General features: G+C 39.8%; 1 protein-coding gene across 4 annotated transcripts in view; it reads left to right on the forward strand.

The window, feature by feature from the left end:
* The window catches only part of ANTXR1 (ANTXR cell adhesion molecule 1), a 221,566-nt gene that overhangs the window by 67,651 nt on the left and 130,474 nt on the right, over window positions 1–23,441 (forward strand). For all 4 annotated transcript variants that reach the window (XM_047851232.1, XM_047851233.1, XM_047851231.1 and 1 more), the window contains exons 9-10: window positions 6,463–6,523; window positions 17,128–17,226. In XM_047851232.1, the coding sequence (XP_047707188.1) occupies window positions 6,463–6,523; window positions 17,128–17,226 (160 nt within the window). The remainder of the gene's footprint in view (window positions 1–6,462; window positions 6,524–17,127; window positions 17,227–23,441) is intronic.

Below are 23,441 nucleotides of genomic sequence, written 5' to 3' on the forward strand. Positions count from 1 at the left end.
GTGAATCCCAGAAGGATGAGGGTATAATAGTAGGTTTTTATTTTAAATGCAGATTCTATACAACGGACAAGGATCTAGGATAATATCCATAGTTAACAATAGCTCTGATTATTGGTTTAAAGTATGGAGTGGAATTTAATTAGGAAAGGTGACTATCTTTTTTAAAAGACACTTTGTTAGAGATCAAATAAAGTGAAAATTCATGGAGGCAACATTGCAAATCCTGAAGGCATGAATGACACAGTTGTATGTCCTAAGCGTTTTCTAAAAGCAGTGGTCCCCAGCCTTAGCCAATGTGCATTCTACCATCAGCTATAATAGTATATGTGGCCCTCTGTGAGAGCCTGAGTCTCATCTCCCAAGCCCAGAGCTCTCCATTTTTCTCAAGCAAAGGGGTCAAGGCCTTTTACAAAATGGGCCAGTTTAGATCTTAGACATGGGGACATGATAGACCTATAGCATTACTGTTTGAGAAGATAAGCCATTAAAAAAAAACAGAGTTATTGAAATAGGTCATCTGGGAAAGCAGTGCCCAACAGTGGTGGTGCCTAATAAGAAAAGCAATGTGTGGGGGGCCTGGGTGGCTCAGTCAGTTAAGTAATCAACTCTTGATTTCAAGCTCAGGTCATGATCTCACTGTGAGATCAAGCCCTGCGTCAGGCTCTGTACTGACAGTGCAGAGCCTGCTTGGAATTTTCTCTCTCCTCTCTTTGCCCCTCCCTAGCTCATTCTCTCTCTCTCTCTCTCTCTCTCTCTGTCTCTCTCAATAAGCATTTTTTAAAGATTAAAGATAAAAGAAGAGGGAGGTGTTACAAGTATAGAATATGGCCCTGTTATTTAAAAGACCCTAAAATTGCATTTATAGAGAAAAAGGAAAACCAATACCTAATATGCTAGAATGCCAGTTTATGAAGCCATGTAGATACAGCATTTATTCATTTATTCAATAAATATTTATTTAGTGCCTCCTATGTTCCAGGTAGGCATTGTGATTGTAGTGATGGTTAAAACAAATGCAGTCCTCACCTCTAGAGTTCATAGTCTAAGGAGAAAGATAGACAATGACCAAACAATCAAAAAAAATAAACATATAATTATCAACTACAATAAGTCCTCTGAAGGATGGCAATCTATACGAAAATGTGGATGGATGCAAAAATATTTTATTGGTAAAATCACCAGGGCATAGGTGGGGTGGCAAAATCTATATTCGGTTTGAAGGGTGATGGTGAGGTTAAGGACAGCTGCTAAGTTTTTTCTTGGAGAACTACATAGACATAATCAGTCAATAAGTGGTTTAACCAAACTTGGACCAGCCTACTTCACGCTCCAGACACGTTAAAACCAGAATGTGCCTTTCATGACAATTAAGGCACCAAGGAACGTGCTCTGAAAGACTTTCTGACAGATGCATGGAAGCAAAAGGCCCTATACTCTGAATGGGTGAAAGAGGCTGGTCTTTATTACAGGCACAAAAAAATCTTTTTTAAAAAATGTTTATTTATTTTTGAGAGACAGAGAGAGAGAGATAATAAGCAGGGGACAGGCAGAGAGAGAAGGGAACAGAGGATCCAAAGCAGGCTCTGTGCTGACAGCTGAGAGCTCAACGCAGGGCTCAAACTGACAAACCTGAGCTGAAGTCAGACACCTAACTGACTGAGCCACCCAGGTGCCCCAACAAAAAAATATTTCAACAGGAAATGACCAAGTAGATAAAAATCAGTTGTTTATTGGGGAAGGAGGCAGAGCAATTAGGGGAAAAAAAATTGGGTGTGTGTATGGTAAGGGAGGGGTTCCTGATAACTCTATGTGAATATCCACAATTATTTAAGGATTCTTGAGAAATCTCTGCAGAAACTGCAAACTTTATAAAAAAAGGACACTACAGTTTTAGGAACCAAAAAAATAAATAAATAAATAAACCTTTATATACAACCTGAACTGGTCCACAATAGATTTCACTTTAAATATATTAAGTAGCTCTTATTACTTGGCAAAGTTCTTTTATATCTGTTGTTCCTCTTACTCCCCCAACAATCTAATGAAGTGAGCAAAAGTAACCATACCACATTGCATTTATATAGTTGTTTGTGGATTTCAAACCTGCCTCCCCATATCTCTTCTTTTTGAAATCAGTCCAAAAGGTGGCAGGAAGATACCATTAGCCATCTTTTGGGTTTCTTTTTCAGCAGATATGATTAAGCAGGAGCCAGGGATGGGTGATGGGATAGAAGCATAGAATGAGCTACTGACTGTCTTTGCCCAAGAGAAGTAGAAATAATAGTAGTACTAACAAAAGTAATAACAACAGCTACCATTGTTTGATGGTATATATGTCAGACATTCTCCTAAGTGCTTTACTATTAAGATTGTTCTGATCACATTTCTTGGTACCTTATTTTCATGAAGGACACTTGTTGGCTGGTGGCCCAAGAATCATTAAATGACTATCTACTGACCCTTTACATCTGTCTAGATCTGTCTGTAAGACCAAAACCCTTGCCAGTTTTCCTTGAACTCACTCCCTTCCTGACTCTCCAATCTGATATGAATTTGACCACCAAAGTCCAGTTGAATTTACAAACTAAATGTCTCTGCATTTATGTCAGTCATTCATTTTACCATCATACAGCCCTTTGAGGTCAGTGTATTTCTTAATCCCCCTTTTACGGAAAAGGAAACTGAGCTTTAATAGCTTGCCCAAGTCCACACGGCCAGTAAGTGGTAGCTCAGATTTGAACATAAATCTTTTCAGAGCTCAAATCTATCTCATCTGTCTCCAGGGCCCAAGTTCTTCAGAGTAATAGTTACCATTAGTTGAGAACTTTTGGGATTCCAGGTACTGTGCTATGGGCACTGCTGGTATTCTCATTTAACCTTCCCAACTCAACAACCTTATGCAGTAGGTACTGTTTATAAATGAGGAAACAGAGACTCAGAGAGGTTATGGAACTTGCCCAAGGTCACACTGCTCATGAGGGAGTTAACCCAAGCCATTTGATTCCAGATTCCAAGCTATCCTCAGTATGTTAAACTGCTCTCCAAAATTGGGATTCGGAGAAGTGAAAGGATTTGTATGACGATAGTTCAGGGCTTACAATCAGGGCCAAGACCCACTCCTCACGTTGGATTATACTTGAGACATATAGTGGTCTTAGCCCAGTCTCCATAAGAAGCCAGTTATACTGTCACCTCTAACATGGCCCTGACCCTGTATGAGTCCATTCCACTCCCTCAAGCAATTTCCCAATGTTCTATGTGAATCCTCCATGGCTACCACTGTTCAAGGTGGGGACAGATCCCCTGCCCCTACCACTCCTATCCAGTCTCCAGACCCTAAACTAATCTATTGTCTACTGCAGCTCAGACAGACTGATTATAGTCTGGGCTGCTAATAACCAAGGGAACCCCCCAAATCCACCTACTGCCATTGTGACTTCCTACCTTTTGAAACCAGACATTTCAAACTAATATAAGCCGCAGTCCCAGACAAATCCTGCCCATCCCCCTCACTGATAAATTTTGCTCTATTGGCTGCAGTGTATCCCTTCCAGATGTTTTAAGTTAAGATTGGGAAAGCTGTGTTTTTACTGGATTGAATCATAGAGCTTGGCTGACATTTTTTGGCCCTTCATACACTCCTTAGATTTATCAACTAATTGCAGACGCTTTGAGAGAATAATACAGCATGTGTTTATTATGACAAAACCTGCTAGTGTGTCTTTGTGGTCAGAGATTCACGGGTGTTTCCTCTACCGACCCCTGATTCAGTATTAAAGTTGGTTCAAAAATGTTGGTTCCAAGTCAGGAACATACATGGGTGAAAATTTCATTTGTGTGTTTTGATGGAGATTGGGAATGGGGACAGGATAGATCCAATAGCTCAATTTTTATTCTTGGGCTATTTTGAAATCTTTAGTTGTGGATGATAAAATGATTTATTAAGAGATTATTAAGAGATGCCATGTTTTTATTTAAAACATAAAAAAAAATAGCTTTGTGTTGTTCTGATGCCACTGTTTACTAAGTTTCTCCATATGGGTTAATTCTGTTTCTTCCAATGTGGCCTGTTTGGAGGTTTGTGCCTCAGGACATGTGGAAAGGGGTGGCTACCTCCCTCAGTCAAGGCATCCACCAGCTGAAAGCAGGAAGAGCCCAGTGGCAGCAAATGTGGTTGGGAGTAGACAGTCATCATGATTCAAGTAGGACAATTGTCTTCTGGGATATGAGCCCCTGCACACCAGTATTCTAGCAAGCAAGCCCCAGCCCTAGGATGTTGCTACCTACATAAGAGACCTAAAGGTCTGGATAAACCATGGAATGGGAAAGGTGGAAAAGCCGGAAAGGAAATACAGATGCCACACATACATCCTCGGGGGCCCTGATCTCAAGTCAAAGTGACAATTAAGGGGACTCAGGAGCTCAGTGGTGATACCAGGTACCCAGAGCCAGGTGTGTGAGGACCACTCACCCTACCCAAGATGGACATAGACGTGGGAATTTCGTTCTGCTGTCGGAACAGTCCCTGGCACTGGTGGGGATCTGAGGCTCTACCTGTGTTTGAGGTGGGCAGGAATGGCTGGGTAAAGAGAAGCCAGAGAAACAAGGCAAATGCTGACAAAAAGGAACAAATTGGTTCTTACTGTGGTATCCTGTAGAAGCTGAAAACAAATAGAGAAATCAATGTACAACAATGCCTTTAAATTGTACTAGAGCAGGAAGGAATAAAAGTAGCTGGAATTCTGAATTCTAGAATTGTCAAAAAAAAAAAGAGATATTACTTCTTAGGACTTTTGGGTCTATAGAATTACTTAAAACACATGATTGTGAGAAAGACTGTTTCAATGACTAAATTTTAGTGTGTTGTCATCTGCACATGAGATAAAGATTTTCTGAAGTATGGTCTTCATTTTATTCATTTCCTTTCACAATGCTTCTCTCTGAGGATGCCCAGATTTCTCTCTGGAATGGGTAAATATTATCTCTTCTGAGAAACTGATTTGTTTTTTATTCCAGTGATTGAGAATCTCATAAAAATTGCCTGTCCTTCTCATTTGCTACTGGAAAGCTTAGAACTAAATCCATGAGCCATTCCTAGCAAGGACATAAGTTCTTCACAGTATATATTTTTTATGCTCTTCTCATTCTTTACTTCATCTTCCCCTTATTTTTTTTCTTTAACCCATTTTCTCCCCTTTTGTAATTCATTGTGTCTTATGGTGTCTGTGTCACTTAAGCTAGGACAAAGAAGCATATATAAATACATCAATGCAAACAAATGGGTGTTTCCTAAAGCCAAAAGAAGCTTTTTTCCTTTTACAGACTTTAAATGTTATAATTTCACTATTAATTCCTTCAACAAATGCCCCTTTCATAAATAGAGACATAGTTTCCTTCAGCCCTCCGAACCATCTCAATTTCCAAATTAAGTAAGGCTTAAATAAGGAGATTTCATTTACTTGGTAAATTAACTCCGTGTCCTATACTTGTTTAAAATGCTTGGATGAAATTTGAGAATCAATATTCAACCAGACACAAGATTCATTAAGGGTGGAGAGAAGCTTATGCCCTACCAGTCAGATAACCTGCTTTGACCAGAATCAGCTTTGATTAACTCCCTGTGTGGTGATGGGGTTGGTTCCTTGACACTCTCCTCTCAACCCTACAAGACACTCTTTTGGAGGGAAGAGTCCATTTTCATTTAAGAGAGGCTATCAGGGTCCAAAGAGTGAGGCACAACAAGCAGCCTTAAGTGTCGTCTCTGGAAACTTCTTTCCAGACTTTTCTAACAAAAAGGGAATTCTGAATGATCTGAAAATGATTCTCCATCTTACCTCTCCAGCTTTATGTATTATCACTCTTTTATTTTTACTTTTCAAGCTCCTTGAAAGAGGTTCAGCTAAAGAGGTTTATATATTTCTACTTCCTTGCCTTTGCTTAGGCCATTCCATGCCTGGATCCCAACCTTCCCCTAAACTCACTCCTCTCCACCTGACAGAGTCCTACCCTCAGCACCCACCTCTTCCATAAAGTCCTTCCCAATTACTAGCCCTCCCTCAGTGATTTTTCCCCCATGAACTCCACAGCTCCTAGTATCTGCCCTTTCACCCTGCACCTACCACAATGACAAGGCATTGTTATTTATCTTTTCAAGTGTAAGTCCCATTTCCCCAACTAGATGTTAAACCTTTCATAACCAAGACTGGCATATCTTAGACTCCCTAAGTATCTGCTGAAAGAACAAATGAATGAATAATTCTCATGGCATTTGGGACACCCAGAGGCATCTATCATAATGTTGGCTCATTAAATGTTTGATGTTAATATTAGTAAAGATGTTACCACCCACCCACCCACTACAACATAATGTCCTTGAACCTTCCTATCATGGTAACTAAAAGCAAAACTCTGCTTCTAATAAAATAAGCTGTGCTTTGACTTTTTGATTTCCTCTCTTTCCAGATTTTGAAGAAGTCCTGCATCGAAATTTTAGCAGCTGAACCATCCACCATATGTGCTGGAGGTAAATTGAAATTAAGTGTTAATTGGTCTCATACAAATGATGGTATTTTGAGTTCAAATCACATGTTTATTTCATTGGTGGGGAGAAGGGGAGGGTGGAAAGAGGAATAGAAATTGCTAAATAAATTTGCTCCTAGGGAAAAAAGAAAAGAAAGAAACAATATGTCAGTTGTTTGACAAAGTCTGTCCAAATTCTCTTCTTTCACGGGAACTAATTATGAGAGTATCGCAGAAATACTGCATTCCCACACATCACCACCAACATCCTGCTCTGACTAGAAGTGGAACTGATCCAGAAGAACCTGTTAAGAAAAAGAATTGAAAAATCCTACCTTCTCAAATTTGACAAAAGCGTATGACCACATGTACCCAGTGCCAGGGCCTTCTAAGAGGTCTGTGCAGTGAGGAGCCTCAATTAGGGGTCATTAGCTCAAGGTAAATCCACCTTCCCAATTTTTATACGTCCTTCATTTTAAAATAATTAGAAAATAGGGAGGTTCCTTAGTTACGCAATTACCGCATTCATGAAGAAAACCCAGACTTGCAGTTTAGCAATGTGCAAACTAGGTGTGTTGCAACCTTTTAGTGAATCAGAAAGTCTAAAGACAATTAAAACAATTCCTGTTAATTCATAACATAATCAATTCCCCTTCTGTAGGGTTCTTGCAGACAGAGAAAGAATCTTATCTGCCTAACAGAGTACCTGGCACTTAATAGATGGTCAGTCACTTAATGTTGGCTGAGTATCTTGATTCATTATTTCTCCAACAAACAATGCACTGATTTTTGCCTATTTGACCCTTACTAACTCCTTTCACTTAACCACAAGAAATTAACCTAGTACCTTTGAACTAATTAAAAATGAAGCAAAATCAGAAACTAATAGTCAAAGAGAGAACAAGGCCAAAGCAAGCAAACAACAAAAATCCCAACTACTTGGGCAACAGATAATAATTCTTGAATCACAGAGCAGTCAACCAACCTCTCCTTTATATATCATTGAGATTTGAGACAATGAAAATACCACATATATAAACTTGATGAAGATGGCACAGAAATATCAGAGTCTGATCCTAGCAAATTCACATATTTCAATGTTTCTTATGAAATGGAAAAGAAAAATAAGGAATTAAGAATGAAGTAAAAGATATTTTTAAACTAAGGAACTACAAGAAAAAAATTAAAATGCATTAATAAATTTAAATAGATGAGACCAATTCAACTGCAAATCATTGCAAGAGCTATTTCTTTGGTAGAACCCATAAAATAGACAAATCTCTGGTCAATCCAATCCAAGGGAGCTTTCTTTTGACATTTTTTAAATCTTTGGCAGATCTGCAATACTGCATATTTTATAAACAAACAGTAATTTCCTGTATTAGAGTAAACTACCCAATTCGGTTTTCTTTTATTTTTTATAAAGAAAAAAAGATAAGACACAATAATGAAAGCTAGCCCTTGCTGTTGAAAAAGGCAAGCTCCCATCTCTCTTAAATGAGAACCATAAGGATTGAAACATGCTAATTAGAGAATAACGTTACTAAGGAGAAGAGGAAACTTCTGAAAGAAAGATATCCTTACACCAAAAGTTCTTCCATGGATTTTCCTGAAGGGCTACTGCTGATCATTCTCTAGAGTAAGTTGGGCTTTCCTGAAGCACTGGCACCCTTTTTATTGTCCACGGCAGTGAGCACCTGTCAGGTAGACCTGAGCATACCCACTGTGTGATTTTCATTAGGCTACTGCAAAGACCCAGGGATTTACATCAAAGTGCTTTGAAAAACATAAACTGTTGTACAGAGCAAGGTGACATTATTATCATCAACATCATTGTAATGAGGATTGAAGGTCAATGCAAGAATCGTGATGTTGATAACATACTTAGATGAGAAAAACATGCCCGTATGTTTTCTTTACTTTATTTCTTTTCTTTACTTTATTTCTTTCTTTACTGAAAGAAAACTGGGGAGAACATCAATAAAGCTCAGAGTACCTGCAAAAGGATGAACCCAATATGTGTGGGAGGTAAAAAGAAACAAGAAGTAACTGATTGTTCACATTTCTAAAGTAGAATGGTGGGACTGAGCCCTAGAAAAATTTGTGAAAAAAAGTAAAATTCATTTTCACCAGAAATCTTTCTTCTCAGCCCCCTCCCCTCTCTATGAATTGCGTCCCTTCCCTGGTCCCCAGAGCAGCCCCTGCTTCGGAGCTCCACCCAGGCCTGTCCTGGTCAAGGCACTCTATGCTGACAGTCCCGTTCCCCCAAGACAATGATCTCAGCTGGCTCTCACCGACAACTCAGCAACAGCCATAGTTCTGACAGCAAACTGAGCTCTGAGAGAGGCAGAGAGATAATGCACTGGGCAGACAACAAAACTGAGATCCAGCACAGATCTTTATATGTCAGGCTGCAAATAACAGGGTGAAATTTAATGGGGCAGATACAAAGTGTGGAACTTGGGTTCAAATGCCAATTTAGGGAAACCTGACTTAGTAGCAGTTCATGCAAGGAAAAAGAAAAAACAAGGACAGATAGCTATCTTCATAGCCAACAAGAATACCTCTGAGGAAAAAAAAAAAGCTGACAAGATCTTTGGGTAAGTGTCCAGGGTAAGAGAGCTAATTTCATGTCTTACAATTCCATGGTTTTTTTTAATATGAAATTTATTGTCAAATTGGTTTCCATACAACACCCAGTGCTCATCCCAACAGGTGCCCTCCTCGATACCCATCACCCACCCTTGACTCCCTCCCACCCCCCATCAACCCTCAGTTTGTTCTCAGTTTTTAAGACTCTCTTATGCTTTGGCTCTCTCCCACTCTAACCTCTTTTTTTTTTCTTCCCCTCCCCCATAGACTTCTGTTAAGTTTCTCAGGATCCACATAAGAGTGAAAACATATGGTATCTGTCTTTCTCTGTATGACTTATTTCACTTAACATAACACTGTCCATATTTAGACCATGGCCCAAGTCACACATTTTAAAAATGGCATTGACAAAGGCATGCCCATTAAAGGTGGTGGTGGATCTGGAAACAATACTAAAAATTCATTCACAGATTCTTTCCTTCCTTCCTTCTTCCCTCCCTTCCTTTTTTCCTCATCCTTCTTTCCTCCCTCCCTCCCTCTTTCTTTTCCTTGCCTGCTTTTCTTTTCCTTTCTTTCTTTCCTTTCCTTCTTCTTTTCTTCCTAGCTTTCTTTCCTCTTTCTTTCCATCGATTCTTAGTGTCTACCATGTACCAACCAACATGAAAAGACATGAGTACACAAATGCATAGAGCTTGCTCCCAACCACCCACAAAATTCACAGTCTACTCTGGAAGATAGTCTTATGTTCAGATACAGTAGAAAACCACACATGAAGCTCTGCTGTGGAGATCTGCTCAAAGAGCAGTGGAACAATAATGAGATGCTGGTGGAATGAGGAAGGTCTGAAGTAACCATGGAGATTCACACATAGGATTGAGACCCTTGCAAGAGCATCTTCAGAAACTTACAGAATTCCCATGTGGAAAGGAATTATTATGCTTACTATGTGTAGCTTCTGGAGACCACCATGGAGAAGTTGGGGAGGAAATCAGGGAGGTGAATTTGGGCTTAACATTTACAAGGGAACATTTACAACTAAAGCTTTCTAGCAATGGAATGGATGGTCTAAATTTTCCACCCTTAGAATTATGTGAGCAGTGGCCATCTGTAACTAGATACTATCCCCCTTTGGGTGTCCTTTATAATTTTAAGTTTCTAAAGTCTTAATTCAATTTCAGCTAAGGCATAATTTCAGCTAATGGCTGATTTTTTTTAATGGCAAAGAATCCAGTATACCTGGAACTATTTTGCATTTTAACACAAAGTCTTAATGGGGAAAGGGAGTGAGAAGAATATTAATCTGCTCTGATCTGAAAGAATTTCATTCAGGGGCACCTGGGTGGTTCAGTTGGTTAAGGGTCTGACTCTCAATTTTGGCTCGGGTCATGATCTCACGTTCATGAGTTCAAGCCCTGAATAGGGCTCTGCACTGACAGCACGGAGCCTGCTTAAGATTCTGTTTCCCTCTCTCTCTTCCCCTGCCCCACTCACTCTCTCTGTCTCTTTCTCAAAATAAATAAATAAACTTAAAAAAAAAAAAAAGAATTTCCTTCAATGTCATGGGTTTAACTACTTGGAGAGAGAACCTTCCCAGAGGTTACAAATGGGCAGCCTATAAGCCCTCCCTGGTCTCGAAACAGGTTCTTTTTGATCCACACTACATTTTTAAAAAAATCATAACTTAAATTTATTACCAACATTTAAGAATCTGATTTTGCCTAAAAATTCAGATTTCTATCATGTCTTGAAAAATCATATCTAGTAACACTAGGCTTGTATTTATTGCAAGGTAAAGATTATCGGAGACTGAATAACTTCCCTTTAAAAGAAGCATGTATTCTTTCCAGTTCACCATACTCCCCACCATTCCCCACTGTCACCCCGAGACACGGGCCAAGCATATGGTTACTATTTAGCACATGCATATGTCACTGTATTTATAGTTCATGTTCTAAAACATGTAGGAATTCATCTGCTCAAGCTCCTTTGACATTACCTGCATTTAAATAATTCTGTTTCCCTTCCAACATAGACTCTTTTAAAAAGTTCCTAATTAATATTTTTACAGATTAGCTTCTGTAATTAGGAGAGTTGACCCCTTGTTAGAGTGGCCCTGCCTAATTTAGCTCCTCCTCAGGAAATGCATGCTTTTGCCTAAGTACAATTTTCCTCTGGTCCCACTCAGTTGGCCTCAAACTTGAATAGCTCACAGTGTACGATATAAGCAAGTTCTCCAGGAAGGAACTAATTGGAATCAAGTGTGCAAACTGCCAACTGTTCTACATTTGATGTTGTTGTACTCCAGAAACAGAAGATCATATTTAACTCCTCACATTGTCCTCACCATTCCTACTGTGCTGTTTCCCACCGTTGGTAGTAAAACTGCGTGGGTTTGCACAGAAAGAAGGTAGTTTTAGGCTTCACGTTTATCATTTGGAATTGGATGCTTAAAAGAGACACATTTAAGCAACATCAAACAGTGGTTTCATTTCTTTGACGTTTCATTGTTTTTCAAAGAGCTCGTGCCTGGCCCTTAGGCACCTCTTGGGAATGGCTTACTTAATTCTCTGCTTGGCCCTTCCTTCTCATTTAAAGATGTTTCTGTTTGGAGGAGGGACTCTCACACACTATTAGTGGAAATGTAAAATGACACAATCACTTTGGAAAATAGTTCTGACCGTTTTCTTTAAAAATGAAACATACACCTATCATACGACCTGGCTGTTCTACTCCCAGGTATTTATCCAAGAGAAAAGGAAGTCTGTGTCCAGACGGAGACTTGGACACAGATGTTAATAACTGCTTCATTTTTAATAGTCAAGAACTGTGAAGAACTCAAATGTTCATCAACAGGCAATGGACAAACAAATTGCGGTTTATCCATATAGCGAATGATACTCAGCAATAAAAAGGAATAGACTATGCATAAATCTCAAAATAATTATGGGTGAATTTTTAAATAATTATGCTGGGTAAGAGAAGCCAGACAAAAAATGTATTTACTGTATGATGCCATTTACATAAAATTCTAGAAACTGCAAGCTAATCTACAACAACAGAGAGGGGATCAGTGGTTGCATGGTCATGGGGAGGGGCAGGAGGGAGATCTTATGAAGAAGCACTTGAAAACTTTTCAGAGTGATGGATGTGTTCAGTGTCTTGATTGTTGTATCGTCCCATGATTATATACATATGTCAAAATTTGCCAAGTAATATACTTTATATGCAAGTTACTTATGTCAATTATACCACACTAAAGCTTTTATAATTGAATAGCTATAAAATCAGAAAGTTCTACAATAATTAAGACATCAGAAGGTACTTCATACACACCAGTCTCTATTATATTTATGTTTCATGTCACATTAAGCATCTAATAGGAAAGAAAATTCAGACTAACTCACAAGGTGAAATATCAGTAACAATAATTTTGCACAAGTCTTAGGCAACCAGAGCAAATGGAGAATGTAAAGATGTCTCATTTTTCAATACAGTGAATAATAAGTGATCTTTACTGAGATCATCGCAAAACTATGTGTTCCACATTCAAAAAGAAAGAAAAGAAAAGAAAAGGAAGGGAAGGGAAGGGAAGGGAAGGGAAGGGAAGGGAAGGAAAGGAAAGGGAAGGGAAGGGAAGGGAAGGAAAAGAAAAGAAACAAAGGGAGGGAACAGAATAAATTAAGTTTATCCAACTATTCATGGACTTTATTTTTTATTTTTTTAATTGAGCTATAATTCACATACTATAAAATTCACCTTTCAAAAAGTGCAATCCAGTGGTTTTGTTATATACACGAAGTTGTACAACCATAACCACCATCTAATTCCAGAATATTTTCATCACCCCAAAAAGAAACCCTATACCCATTAAGCAGTCACTCCCCATTTCCCTTCCCTCCAGCCCTGGCATCTGCCAGTTGAGTTTCTGTCTCTATGGATTTGCTGAACTTTTCATATGGAAATGAAATGGAATGGAATCATGCATTATGTGGACTTTCACGTCTGGCTTCTTTCATTTGGCATAATGTTTTCAAGATTCATCCATGTCATGGCATGTGTCAGAACTTCATTCCTTTTATGGGTGAATAATATTCCATTGTATGAATACCATCTGCATCAGTTGATGAACATTTGAATTGTTTCTGCTTTTTTGCTATTATGAATAATGCCATTATGCACATACATGTACAAGTTTTTGTGTAGACATGCACTTTCAGTTCTCTTGAGTACATACCTAGGAGTGAAATTTCTAGGTCATAAGATAATTCTATGTTTACCTTTTTGAGGAGCCACCTCACTATTTCACAGAGCAGGTGCCCCATTTTGCATTCCCAACAGCAAGGTAGAAGCATTCTAATTCACTCACCAATGCTTGTTTTTGTCCATCCTTCTTGTCACAGCCATTGTAGTGAGTATGGAGTGATATCTCATTGTGACTTTGATCTGCATTTCCCTAATGACTAATAGTGTCAAGCATCTCTTCATTCATTGACCTTATTAAGCCTCAGAAAACAAACAGGATTAGACCTGACTGTACATGAATAAATGACCATCTTTTCCTTCCTATTTATTCCCTTCCTGTACCAAGATGTGTCATTTATTTATTCTTTCAATACTGATACTGGCTCAGCCCTGGATTAGGCACAGTCAAAAATTTTAAAGAAATAGGAATGATGGCCTCTACTCTCAGGAAGTTTAAATTATAATTGAGAATGAAGTGAAGAAAGAATCATAATAAACATATATCTTAAAGAATATATATCTTAAAAGATGAGATTAAAGATCATTTCCAAGTAGAAAGTCCTCCCTAAAGCCCTACAATCCCTAGGCACTTCTTATAGGAGCAGTTACCCAACAGGCAAATTGCCTAAAAACACTTGGCTGTACATATTGTGAAAGGTGGGTTCGGGGCTCTCTGGATAAATGAACTTAAATCATCTGTCCCAGTTCTCACTTACTGGCAGATTCACGAGACAGAGTTTTGTTACATAACTTGCATGTGTGAAGAGCTGACATTCCAGTCAGGCTGCAGGGGCAGATGTTTGGGCCCTTCTGGAAACCAAATGTGCGCACGAACACAGAAACCATACCCGGCAGGGTGGGAGCATGCCTCTGCTCTGGTGTGGTTCCCAGAACATCATTTCCTCCATCTTCTCCCCGGGCCGAGGGGGTTAAGTTGTTCGCTTTCCACCATCGCCACGTCATGGATCGTGGCTGTCTTTCTTTCTAAACACCCTGAGGTCAGGCCAAGCAGACATGTGGGCAGCCTTTTTTATAGAGGACTCAGCAGCTGAACTGGTAATGCTAGAACATGGTGTTAGAGAAGAGAGCTTGGCATGTGGCCTGCATTTCCAGAGTCTTGTCTCCCACTGATGTTTGAGGAAACAAGAGAAGTAGCACAGCAGTGAGGCCGAAAACATTTTGCATCAGCAAAAGTGTCCAACTGAGGATTCCTGGATGTCTAACGTTCAAAATAAAAAAACAGGAATAGGTTTCTATAGGCTTAAATGAGTGAAGGAGATACAATAAGATTCTTCCACAATGTTTGACACTTAATAGAATGCTCGTTGAAGTAACTGCGTCATCAGTCACATGCCCGGCAGACATCTAGAGAAAATCAAGTCCATCCTTCTAAACTTAGCAATTGCATAAAGATGCATATGTAAATTCTTAGTATTCATAGGACTTGTGGTCCTGAAAAACCATTTGCCCATGACCTTAATTACCATAGTTCAATACTAAAGCAGTGAACACTTGGATAGAGTTCCAGTTTTGCTGCTTACAAATCACATGACCTTGGGCAAGTCATTTAAAATGTCAGAATCTCAATTTTCTTATCATTAAGGTCCTTTTTACTTCTACAAAGCATTCTGTTCTAACTTGTACTCTTTGTGGCCATGTGGTGCCTCTGGGTTCTCTTGCTTGGGTTTTAATTTCTTGCCTCCCTATCCAGGCCAGCCCCACTTTTCTGCAAAACAGCAAACCCGTCTAAAACGAAAATAAAACAAACTTTTTAAAAATCACAACTTCAGTCTCGAAGCTGATCATAGGTCACAAGACAATGAAGATCCTTTCCAGCCTAATGGCTGAGTCCTGGGGGGATGGCATTTGATGCCTGCCTGACACACCGGGATTCCAGCTCACCTCTGACAGCTGCTAGCCTGTGATGTGGGACCAACTACTTAACCTCACTAAGATCAGTTTTCTCATTTGTACCTCTCTGGACTGTGGTGAGGCTGAAATGACATTGGACATATACAAGGCTTATCACAGGGCTTGGCACACAGTGAGGGTGCGATTAGCATCCAGTATTATTATCTTGGCAAACACGAACTTTAAATTCGCTTCCTGGGAATGAAGGGGACTTTCACTCATGACATTTATTAAGTCTGGGAGTGATCCCTATGCTAGTTCTCTAACCCCCTTCTTCCTCCAACAAAAATGTCCATTTTGTATAGCAATTTACCATTCAAGATCCACTTTCACAAATATTGCGTTTTCCTCTGACTTTTAGTCTATTTCTTTTTCATATATCACACATTTTTAAAGTTTATTTATTTTGAGAGACAGACAGAAAGCGAGCAGGGGAGGGGCAGAGAGAGAATCCCAAGGAGGCTCTGTGCTGTCAGCTCAGAGCCCAATGCAGGGCTTGAACCCACAAACCTGTGAGATCGTGACCTGAGCTGAAACCAAGAGTTGTATGCTTAACTGACTGAGCCACCCAGGCACCCCTTAAGCCCCAATTTTTATACACAAAAGAATGACAAAGAAAGAAAGAAAGAAAGAAAGAAAGAAGAGCATGGACTATTAGTTACTATCAAACTTACGCAAATATTTCTAAATATTTAGTTAACAAATTTGCTGTTTTTTTCTTTTTGTAAGACTATCATAAAGGATAATGATTTTTACTTCATAAGAATTTTCTCAACCTACATGAGTTCTACATGCATTATGCCAATGTGAAATTGATAGGCAGGGCCAGAGACCTGCAAAATATACTTTCTATATAGAGAAAAGCAAGCACTACATTGAAGGGCCAAAGTCAGTTCAAGCAGATAAGGCTGGACAATGACCACTAGATAAGCAAGATTCTAATTTGTCGCTAAGTATAACTATTCCTACATAATCCTAGGTGTGCCCAGTAGAGACAGGAGGACCTGAAGCAGCATCAAATAATTCCTGACCTAATGTACCATTTTGCTAGTTGTGGAAGAAAAGACACCACCTGACACTTACATAATCACCTGCCACATCGTTCAGGACAGACCGTGAATGCCATAAGGCAGTGATTTTCAAAAAATGTGAGGCACCTTGGGCTCTAAAGAAAGGCTTTCAAGGGAACCCAGTATGTAAAACAGACACAAGAAATGCTGAGTTGACTGGAAGAGAGGTGGAGAGCCCCCTCCTCTGTGCCCCCACCCCAGCTGCAGAGATCATGGTTTCTTTTTTTTTTAATTTTTTTTCAACGTTTTTATTTATTTTTGGGACAGAGAGAGACAGAGCATGAACGGGGGAGGGGCAGAGAGAGAGGGAGACACAGAATCGGAAACAGGCTCCAGGCTCTGAGCCATCAGCCCAGAGCCCGACGCGGGGCTCGAACTCCCGGACCGCGAGATCGTGACCTGGCTGAAGTCGGACGCTTAACCGACTGCGCCACCCAGGCGCCCCGAGATCATGGTTTCTTAAGCTGCCAGGACTTGAGAGATAGGTAAGATTTGAAGGGACAGAGAAGCGGGGAGGAGGGCATTCCAGTAGGAGGAAGAAGGCAAAGGCAAGAAGGCAGGAATTTAAAGCAAGAAATCATACATCTTCCCCATGTGCACCTGGTGAGACAGATGTGGTAAGCAAGTGGTAAAAAGGCACCCTCGTGGCTGCTTTAGGTTTCTAACATGAACCAACTTCCTAATATTTTAAGCCTGGTGAAACAGTTAACAAATGCCCTGCATCAGGGCAGATGGCAAACTTAAGGTTAATGGTCTGCAGTCAGATGACATGGCTTGTCCTTCCTCCTTTCAGAATCATTCCAAGTGGTCGTGAGAGGAAACGGCTTCCGGCATGCCCGAAACGTGGACAGGGTCCTCTGCAGCTTCAAGATCAACGAGTCAGTCACGCTCAGTAAGTTCTTGCAGACTTGTGGGTTTCTTCAGCCGGCTTCGGGGAAGGGTTTCCCAGCTCTCCATCTGCCAGCATGGCCTCCCACAGGGGACCGCACAGAGAAGGGTCTTCCCCGCCAGAGAGGCGTCCCGCAAAAGCATAGGTAGCCCCTAAGGTGTCCCATCAGGAAAGGCAGCAGGGCTCTTGTTTCTCAGTCCACTGACATCTATGCTAAGCTACTCCCTCTTTGGTGGCCATGCCGGTGCTGCTTGGTTAGAGCTTGGGAAGCTTGATGTTCCTGAACAAAGTACTAGGTGCTGTCAAGAGTGAAAAATAGATGGTCTGAATTCTTTAATTCTGAATAAACCAAAAAGCCAAACTGTTAGGCTTGCATGTGTAGATTCTGGAAGTCTTTCCAATCTGGATCATTCTTGCCTGGAGAAGCCAAGAAACTCTCATCATGGTGAATACCTGACATGAAATACAGGAATACGGAAGTAAAACTAAGGGCAGTTCATGCGAACAATGAATTATCATAACACTGGCACTGTTACAAGACATTTGTAGCAGGCAAGTTCTTAATTTAAAGACATGTGTGATTCATGTAGCTGTCCAGGAGAGGTGGGGAAGTCTGGTTATGGAGGGGACAGATGGCCAGGAGCCCTGGTTATTATTCACATCTGGCATCCATCACACAGACAATTATTGATTCAGTATCTACAGTGATAAATGGTAATAATACACTGCATTTTGTGTAATGCTATGTCCTTCTAAATGCTTCACATCTTTTTGCCACAATAGCACTAAGAGGTAGAAAGATCAAGGAGTATGGACAGACACATGTTTACTGACTCAGCAGTGGCTCTAGTGTCGACCTGATAGCCTTATAGCACAGGTGCTATTCTGCTTTTAAAAAGGAAGAATTGGGGGTGCCTGGGTAGCTCAGTCCACCTCTTGATTTTGGCTTGACCTTGAGCATCCACCTCTTGATTTTGGCTCAGGTCATGATCCCAGGGTGGTGAGATCAAGCCCCACATCAGGTTCCACAGTGAGCCTGAAGCCTGCTTAAGATTCTCTCTCTCTTTCGGGGCGCCTGGGTGGCTCAGTCGGTTAAGCGGTCGACTTCGGCTCAGGTCATGATCTCACGGTCCGTGAGTTCGAGCCCTGTGTCGGGCTCTGTGCTGACAGCTCAGAGCCTGGAGCCTGTTTCAGATTCTGTGTTTCCCTCTCTCTGACCCTCCCCCATTCATGCTCTGTCTCTCTCTGTCTCAAAAATAAATAAACGTTAAAAAAAAAAGATTCTCTCTCTCTCTTTCTCTCAACCTCTCTCTCTCTCTCTCTCTCTCTCTCTCTCTCTCCTCCCCCCCTTTGCCCTTCTCCCCTGGTCATGCTCTCTCTATAAAATAAAAAATAATAATAATCAAAATAAAAAGGAAGAATTGAGGGATATGTTTTTTTTTCCTCCTTAACATCTTAAAACCCACTTAAATATTTAAACAGAGATAGGCAATGGCTTCCTTACAAACATCTGGAATTCCTGGCCTTGGAATAGTTCCAAACATTTGAAGCATTCAGTTAGTTTTCTTGATACTTGCCTTGAAATGCTCTCACATATCTAAAAGGTACATGCTATTTGAAAACATTTTGAAAAGTCCCTGAATAGCCATAGTGTGAAAGTTAAATGTGTGCTCTCTACTGAGTTCTTCCTTTTTCTCCCCTTTCAACTGTGATGTTGCTCAAGTACACATTCCCTCTCTTCTTAGCCAAAATCTCAAATCTAACTAAGATCAGAAACTCTTGAGGGTTTAAGCTCCAAGACATCAAGCCTTCAAAGAAGGTTTCACACACAAGTGAGCCTTCAGACCCAGCCCTTCTCTAAAGATGGGTGGAAATGGGGTGTAGTGTTGCTGTTGCCTGAAAGGTTAGACAGAGATGCTATGTTAGCATAACATGAAATGCAAATTTACTTTGGATTTGTAGAGTGACATTCTGAAGGCCTGTTTTTCCAGCTTGTCCAGGAAATTTTCTTTCTTGGGAAACCCAGCTCATTCTCTTTCCCCTTCTTCCCTTCCTTTTCTAATATATCCTTGTAAACACCTGCACAGGCTTTCCATCTCATTCATATTCAAAACAAATAAAGGCCATAGCAGTAGGGATTTGGCTGAGGCCACAAGCCTAATTGTGCTTGCTGCACAGTGCTACCAGTTTGGAGCAGAGGAGGGCAGTGACTCAACCATATTTCATCCCACAAGCAACATTCCCAAACTCAAACATATGATTATTAGAAACATTCCAAGGGGGAGGGGGCGCCTGGATGGTTCAGTCAGTTGAGTGTCTGACTTTGGCTCAGGTCATGATCTCACAGCTTGTGGGTTGAAGCCCCGCATCAGGCTCTATGCTGACAGCTCAGAGCCTGGAGCCTGTTTCAGATTCTGTGTCTCCCTCTCTCTCTGCCCCTCCCCCACTCATGTTCTGTCTCTGTCTCTCTTTCTCTCTCTCAAAAATAAATAAACATAAAAATGTTTTTAAAAAGCATTCCAAGGGGAAAATGTTAGAATTTAAAAAAAAAATTGTCCTTCATATATTAATTCACCTGCTCATGTCCATTCAGTAAAGAATATGAACAAGAAACTACGGTGGACAGAAAAGATAAATAAATTTTAAAATACAACATAGTCAAATCTACATTCTTCTCTCAATCTTATGAATGTAGCAGTCTCTATTGAGTCACCTCTGTGAAATAAAACAAATTTAGACCCCTTCACTTTTCCCATTCTCCTTTCCTATCTCTATATCCCAAGTTTTAAAATGTTACCCATTTTCATTTTTACAGTATGCATTTCCTCTTTCAAGATTTTTTCCTAAATGCTGCATTACCTTTTGTAACAGAAAGAGAACACAGTGCCATTATTGATCAGAAAAAGATTAATTGATGGCTCAGTAATGAAGCTAGGGATGTTGTGACTCCAGCCAATTCAAACATGATTCAGGCCCTGGAGTCCTCCACAAATAACACAAGAGCAGATTATATGAAGCCAAACTGTTAAACAGAAAAGAACAAACTGAAAAATTATATTTATAGTGGGAGATGCTAACACGACTTTCCAAGTCTTTGAATGAATAACAAAAAATTAAAGATAGAGAGCAGATATATAGATATGTTTTTAAATGGCTATGAATATCCTTAAACATTTATGGCACTGACACAAATAAAATGCCAACATAGTAATGCCAAAAAGTAGAAGTTATTTAAATATGGTCTTTGATGATAAACATAACCAGAAAATAAAAATCATAGGTTAATAGCTACTTCTCTCCCACTTTCCTTGCTTTCCCTTAAAAATAAAATAAATAAATCAACCACTTAGAAATCTAAAACAATTTCTGGACTTGCATTCAATATAATAGATACAGGGGCGCCTGGGTGGCTCAGTCGGTTAAGCTTCCAACTTCAGCTCAGGTCATGATCTCGTGGTTCATGGGTTCGAGCCCCATGTCAGGTTCTGTGCTGACAGCTCAGAGCCTGGAGCCTGCTTCAGATTCTGTGTCTCCCTCTCTCTCTGCCCCTCCCCACTCATGCTCTGTTTCTCTCTGTCTCAAAAATACACATTAAATTTTTTTAATATAATAGATCCAGAAATTCTGGATGAAATATGATTTTAAAAATCGTAATGTATGGCCCTGCTCAAAAGAAGGAAACCCTCAGGTAGAGGAAACAAAAAGAAGGGAATGCAAAATCTAAGCAGGAAGCAAAGCCATGGAAGGTCCAGTCCTAGTGGTCTGAAGGCTGTGATCCCAATGCTGATGCAGACATAGAACATCAGCCTGTGCAAGGCAGTGGGCAAGAGCAGAGCGCCCCTGCAGAAATCCAGCTCTAAGGGGCTGTACTGTACATTAACTAAGACTGGAAAAGTTTCTCAGTGACTCAAATAAGCAGGGGAATAAAGGTAAGATATTATACTACTCACATGATACGGAAACACCAAGTCAGGGCACAAACCCCAAAATGTGTCCATGATCATTCTGATCCCTGTGTCCCTGGCCGTGGCAATGCACAGCTAGTCCAACCTCCAGCACTCCTGCAGCCAACAACCCCCTCTGAGGTAGGGCTCACAGCACCAAATGCAAACATATGAAGTTGGATGGAAGAAACAGGAGAACAGGCAAGAAAAAGGGACTGGAGAACAATTTGAAAAAGAATATAAATAAACACATTTGAAGTATGTAAAGCGATTGCTTAGACCAAAGGGGAAGAATGTTCAACAAAGGCAGAACTGCAAAGAACCTAGTATAAATTCTAGAGCTGAAAAAATGTATTCACTGTAATACAACTTAATGTATGAATTTAGCAGTGTGATTAGACACAGGTGAAGATGAAATGCATGAACTGGAAGAGAGAGACAAGAAAATCCAGCCAAAGCACTGAAGCCAGATTTGTTTTATCCAAGTTCTACAAGACTTTAAGGGACAGACGACCCATATCTAAAACATACAAAAAATAGAGAAAAGGCATCTTAACTCATTTTATAATAATTATATAATCTTCATTTTTTAAAAATTGGACAAAGACACTAGAGGTAGAGAATATTTGAGGATCAAGCTCGTTAATGACAAACATCTAATAAAATACTGACAAAATCCAATGATGTATCTAAGAAGAACCAGAATCGGTAAGACAATTTTGAAGGATGAGTGGGAATTTGTCTCTCACAGAGAAAAACTTTTTCATGCCAAGAAGATATTATCCATTCCAAAATTTTAAAATATGTGGTTTTACAAAACTAGGAATAGGGTCAAACTTCTTCAGCATAATAAAAAAATATACCTAGATATTTGAATTCAAAACTCAACATCATTTCATAGTAAATCACTATGTAGAGGTATTTATAGTTGGGAAGAAAAAAGCAGGACAACCCGTTTCACCATTATTATTTAATGTGGATGTGAAAGTTCTAGCAGCTGTCCAGTAGAACTTTCTGTGATGTAAATGTTCTAAAATGGTAGCTAAATGGTCGCCATAGCCACATGTGGCCACTGGGGACTTGAAACGTGGCTAATGAGATGGAGGAACTCAAGTTTTAATTTCATTTAACTTCAATGAAATTTAAACTTGTGTCAGTAGTCACGTGGCTAGTGACTGTTATCACTAACCAGTAGTCACTGGGCAATGCCATAGGTATCACGAGAACACAAGAAAACTAGCGACAGGTGTCAGTACAGGAAAGAGGTCCAAACATCCTTACTTTAAAATGATGGTTGTATTCTTCTGAAAAACTAAAGAAAATCAATAAACCACTAGACTAGTTTAATAACTGGATGATTTCAAAATAAATACCTCCCTTATAGTAATCAATTGCTTTTCCAGAGTTCAGTAATAATCAGTTAGAATGCATCCCAGGAGAAATAGAGCCACAACATAAAAAATTTAGTAACAACTAATATAACCAAACTTGTGAAGATATAGAGGAAGAAAATCACAAAAGTTGGTGAGGGGTAGGAAGAAAGTGTAAATAAATGGAGAAACAGTACAGATTCATGCACAGGCACTGGAACCAAACCACCCAGGAACAGAATCCTGGCCTAAGCCAATGTGACCATGGCGAGGTATTAACATCTCCATGCCTCAGTCTCTCTCTCTGTAAAATGAGGTAGCAGTAACCGCACCTCTCATGGATTGCTTTGAGGTTTAAATGTGGGAAACAGGGCTTAGAACAGGGCCTTGCACACAGAAAGCAGTCGGTCAATGTTGGCTGCTGGTATTAACTAATAATTATGATTATCACTTTTATTATTAAATTCTTATTTAATCATTAAATAGGGCAGCAAATGAGTATCGTGAAGACATCGATTGTCTTCAAATTAATATTTACTTTTAAAACAATCTCAATGAAAATTCCAATGGGACTTTTTAAGTTAACAAAATAATTCTAAAGTTTATATGGAAGAATAAACATTCAAGAATGGCCAAGAAAAATGTGGAAACCTGCCCTTGTTGATTTTAAGATGTATAAAAGAACTGCGGTAATTGAAATGATGTATAAACTGGTGCCACAAAAGGCAAACTGAGCATTGGAGCAGGAAACAAAGTCCATAAACAGAGCCAAACACTTATGTGAATTTAGTATAAAATAAAGTGACCTTTACAATCAGCAGGAAAGGAATGGATTATTCCCCCAAAATGGTGTTGAGGCAACTGGCTAACCACTTGGAAAAACAATTCAGTTAGATTTTTATCT

This window comes from Prionailurus viverrinus, chromosome A3 (assembly GCF_022837055.1).
Source record: "Prionailurus viverrinus isolate Anna chromosome A3, UM_Priviv_1.0, whole genome shotgun sequence".
NCBI classification, from domain to species: domain Eukaryota; kingdom Metazoa; phylum Chordata; class Mammalia; order Carnivora; family Felidae; genus Prionailurus; species Prionailurus viverrinus.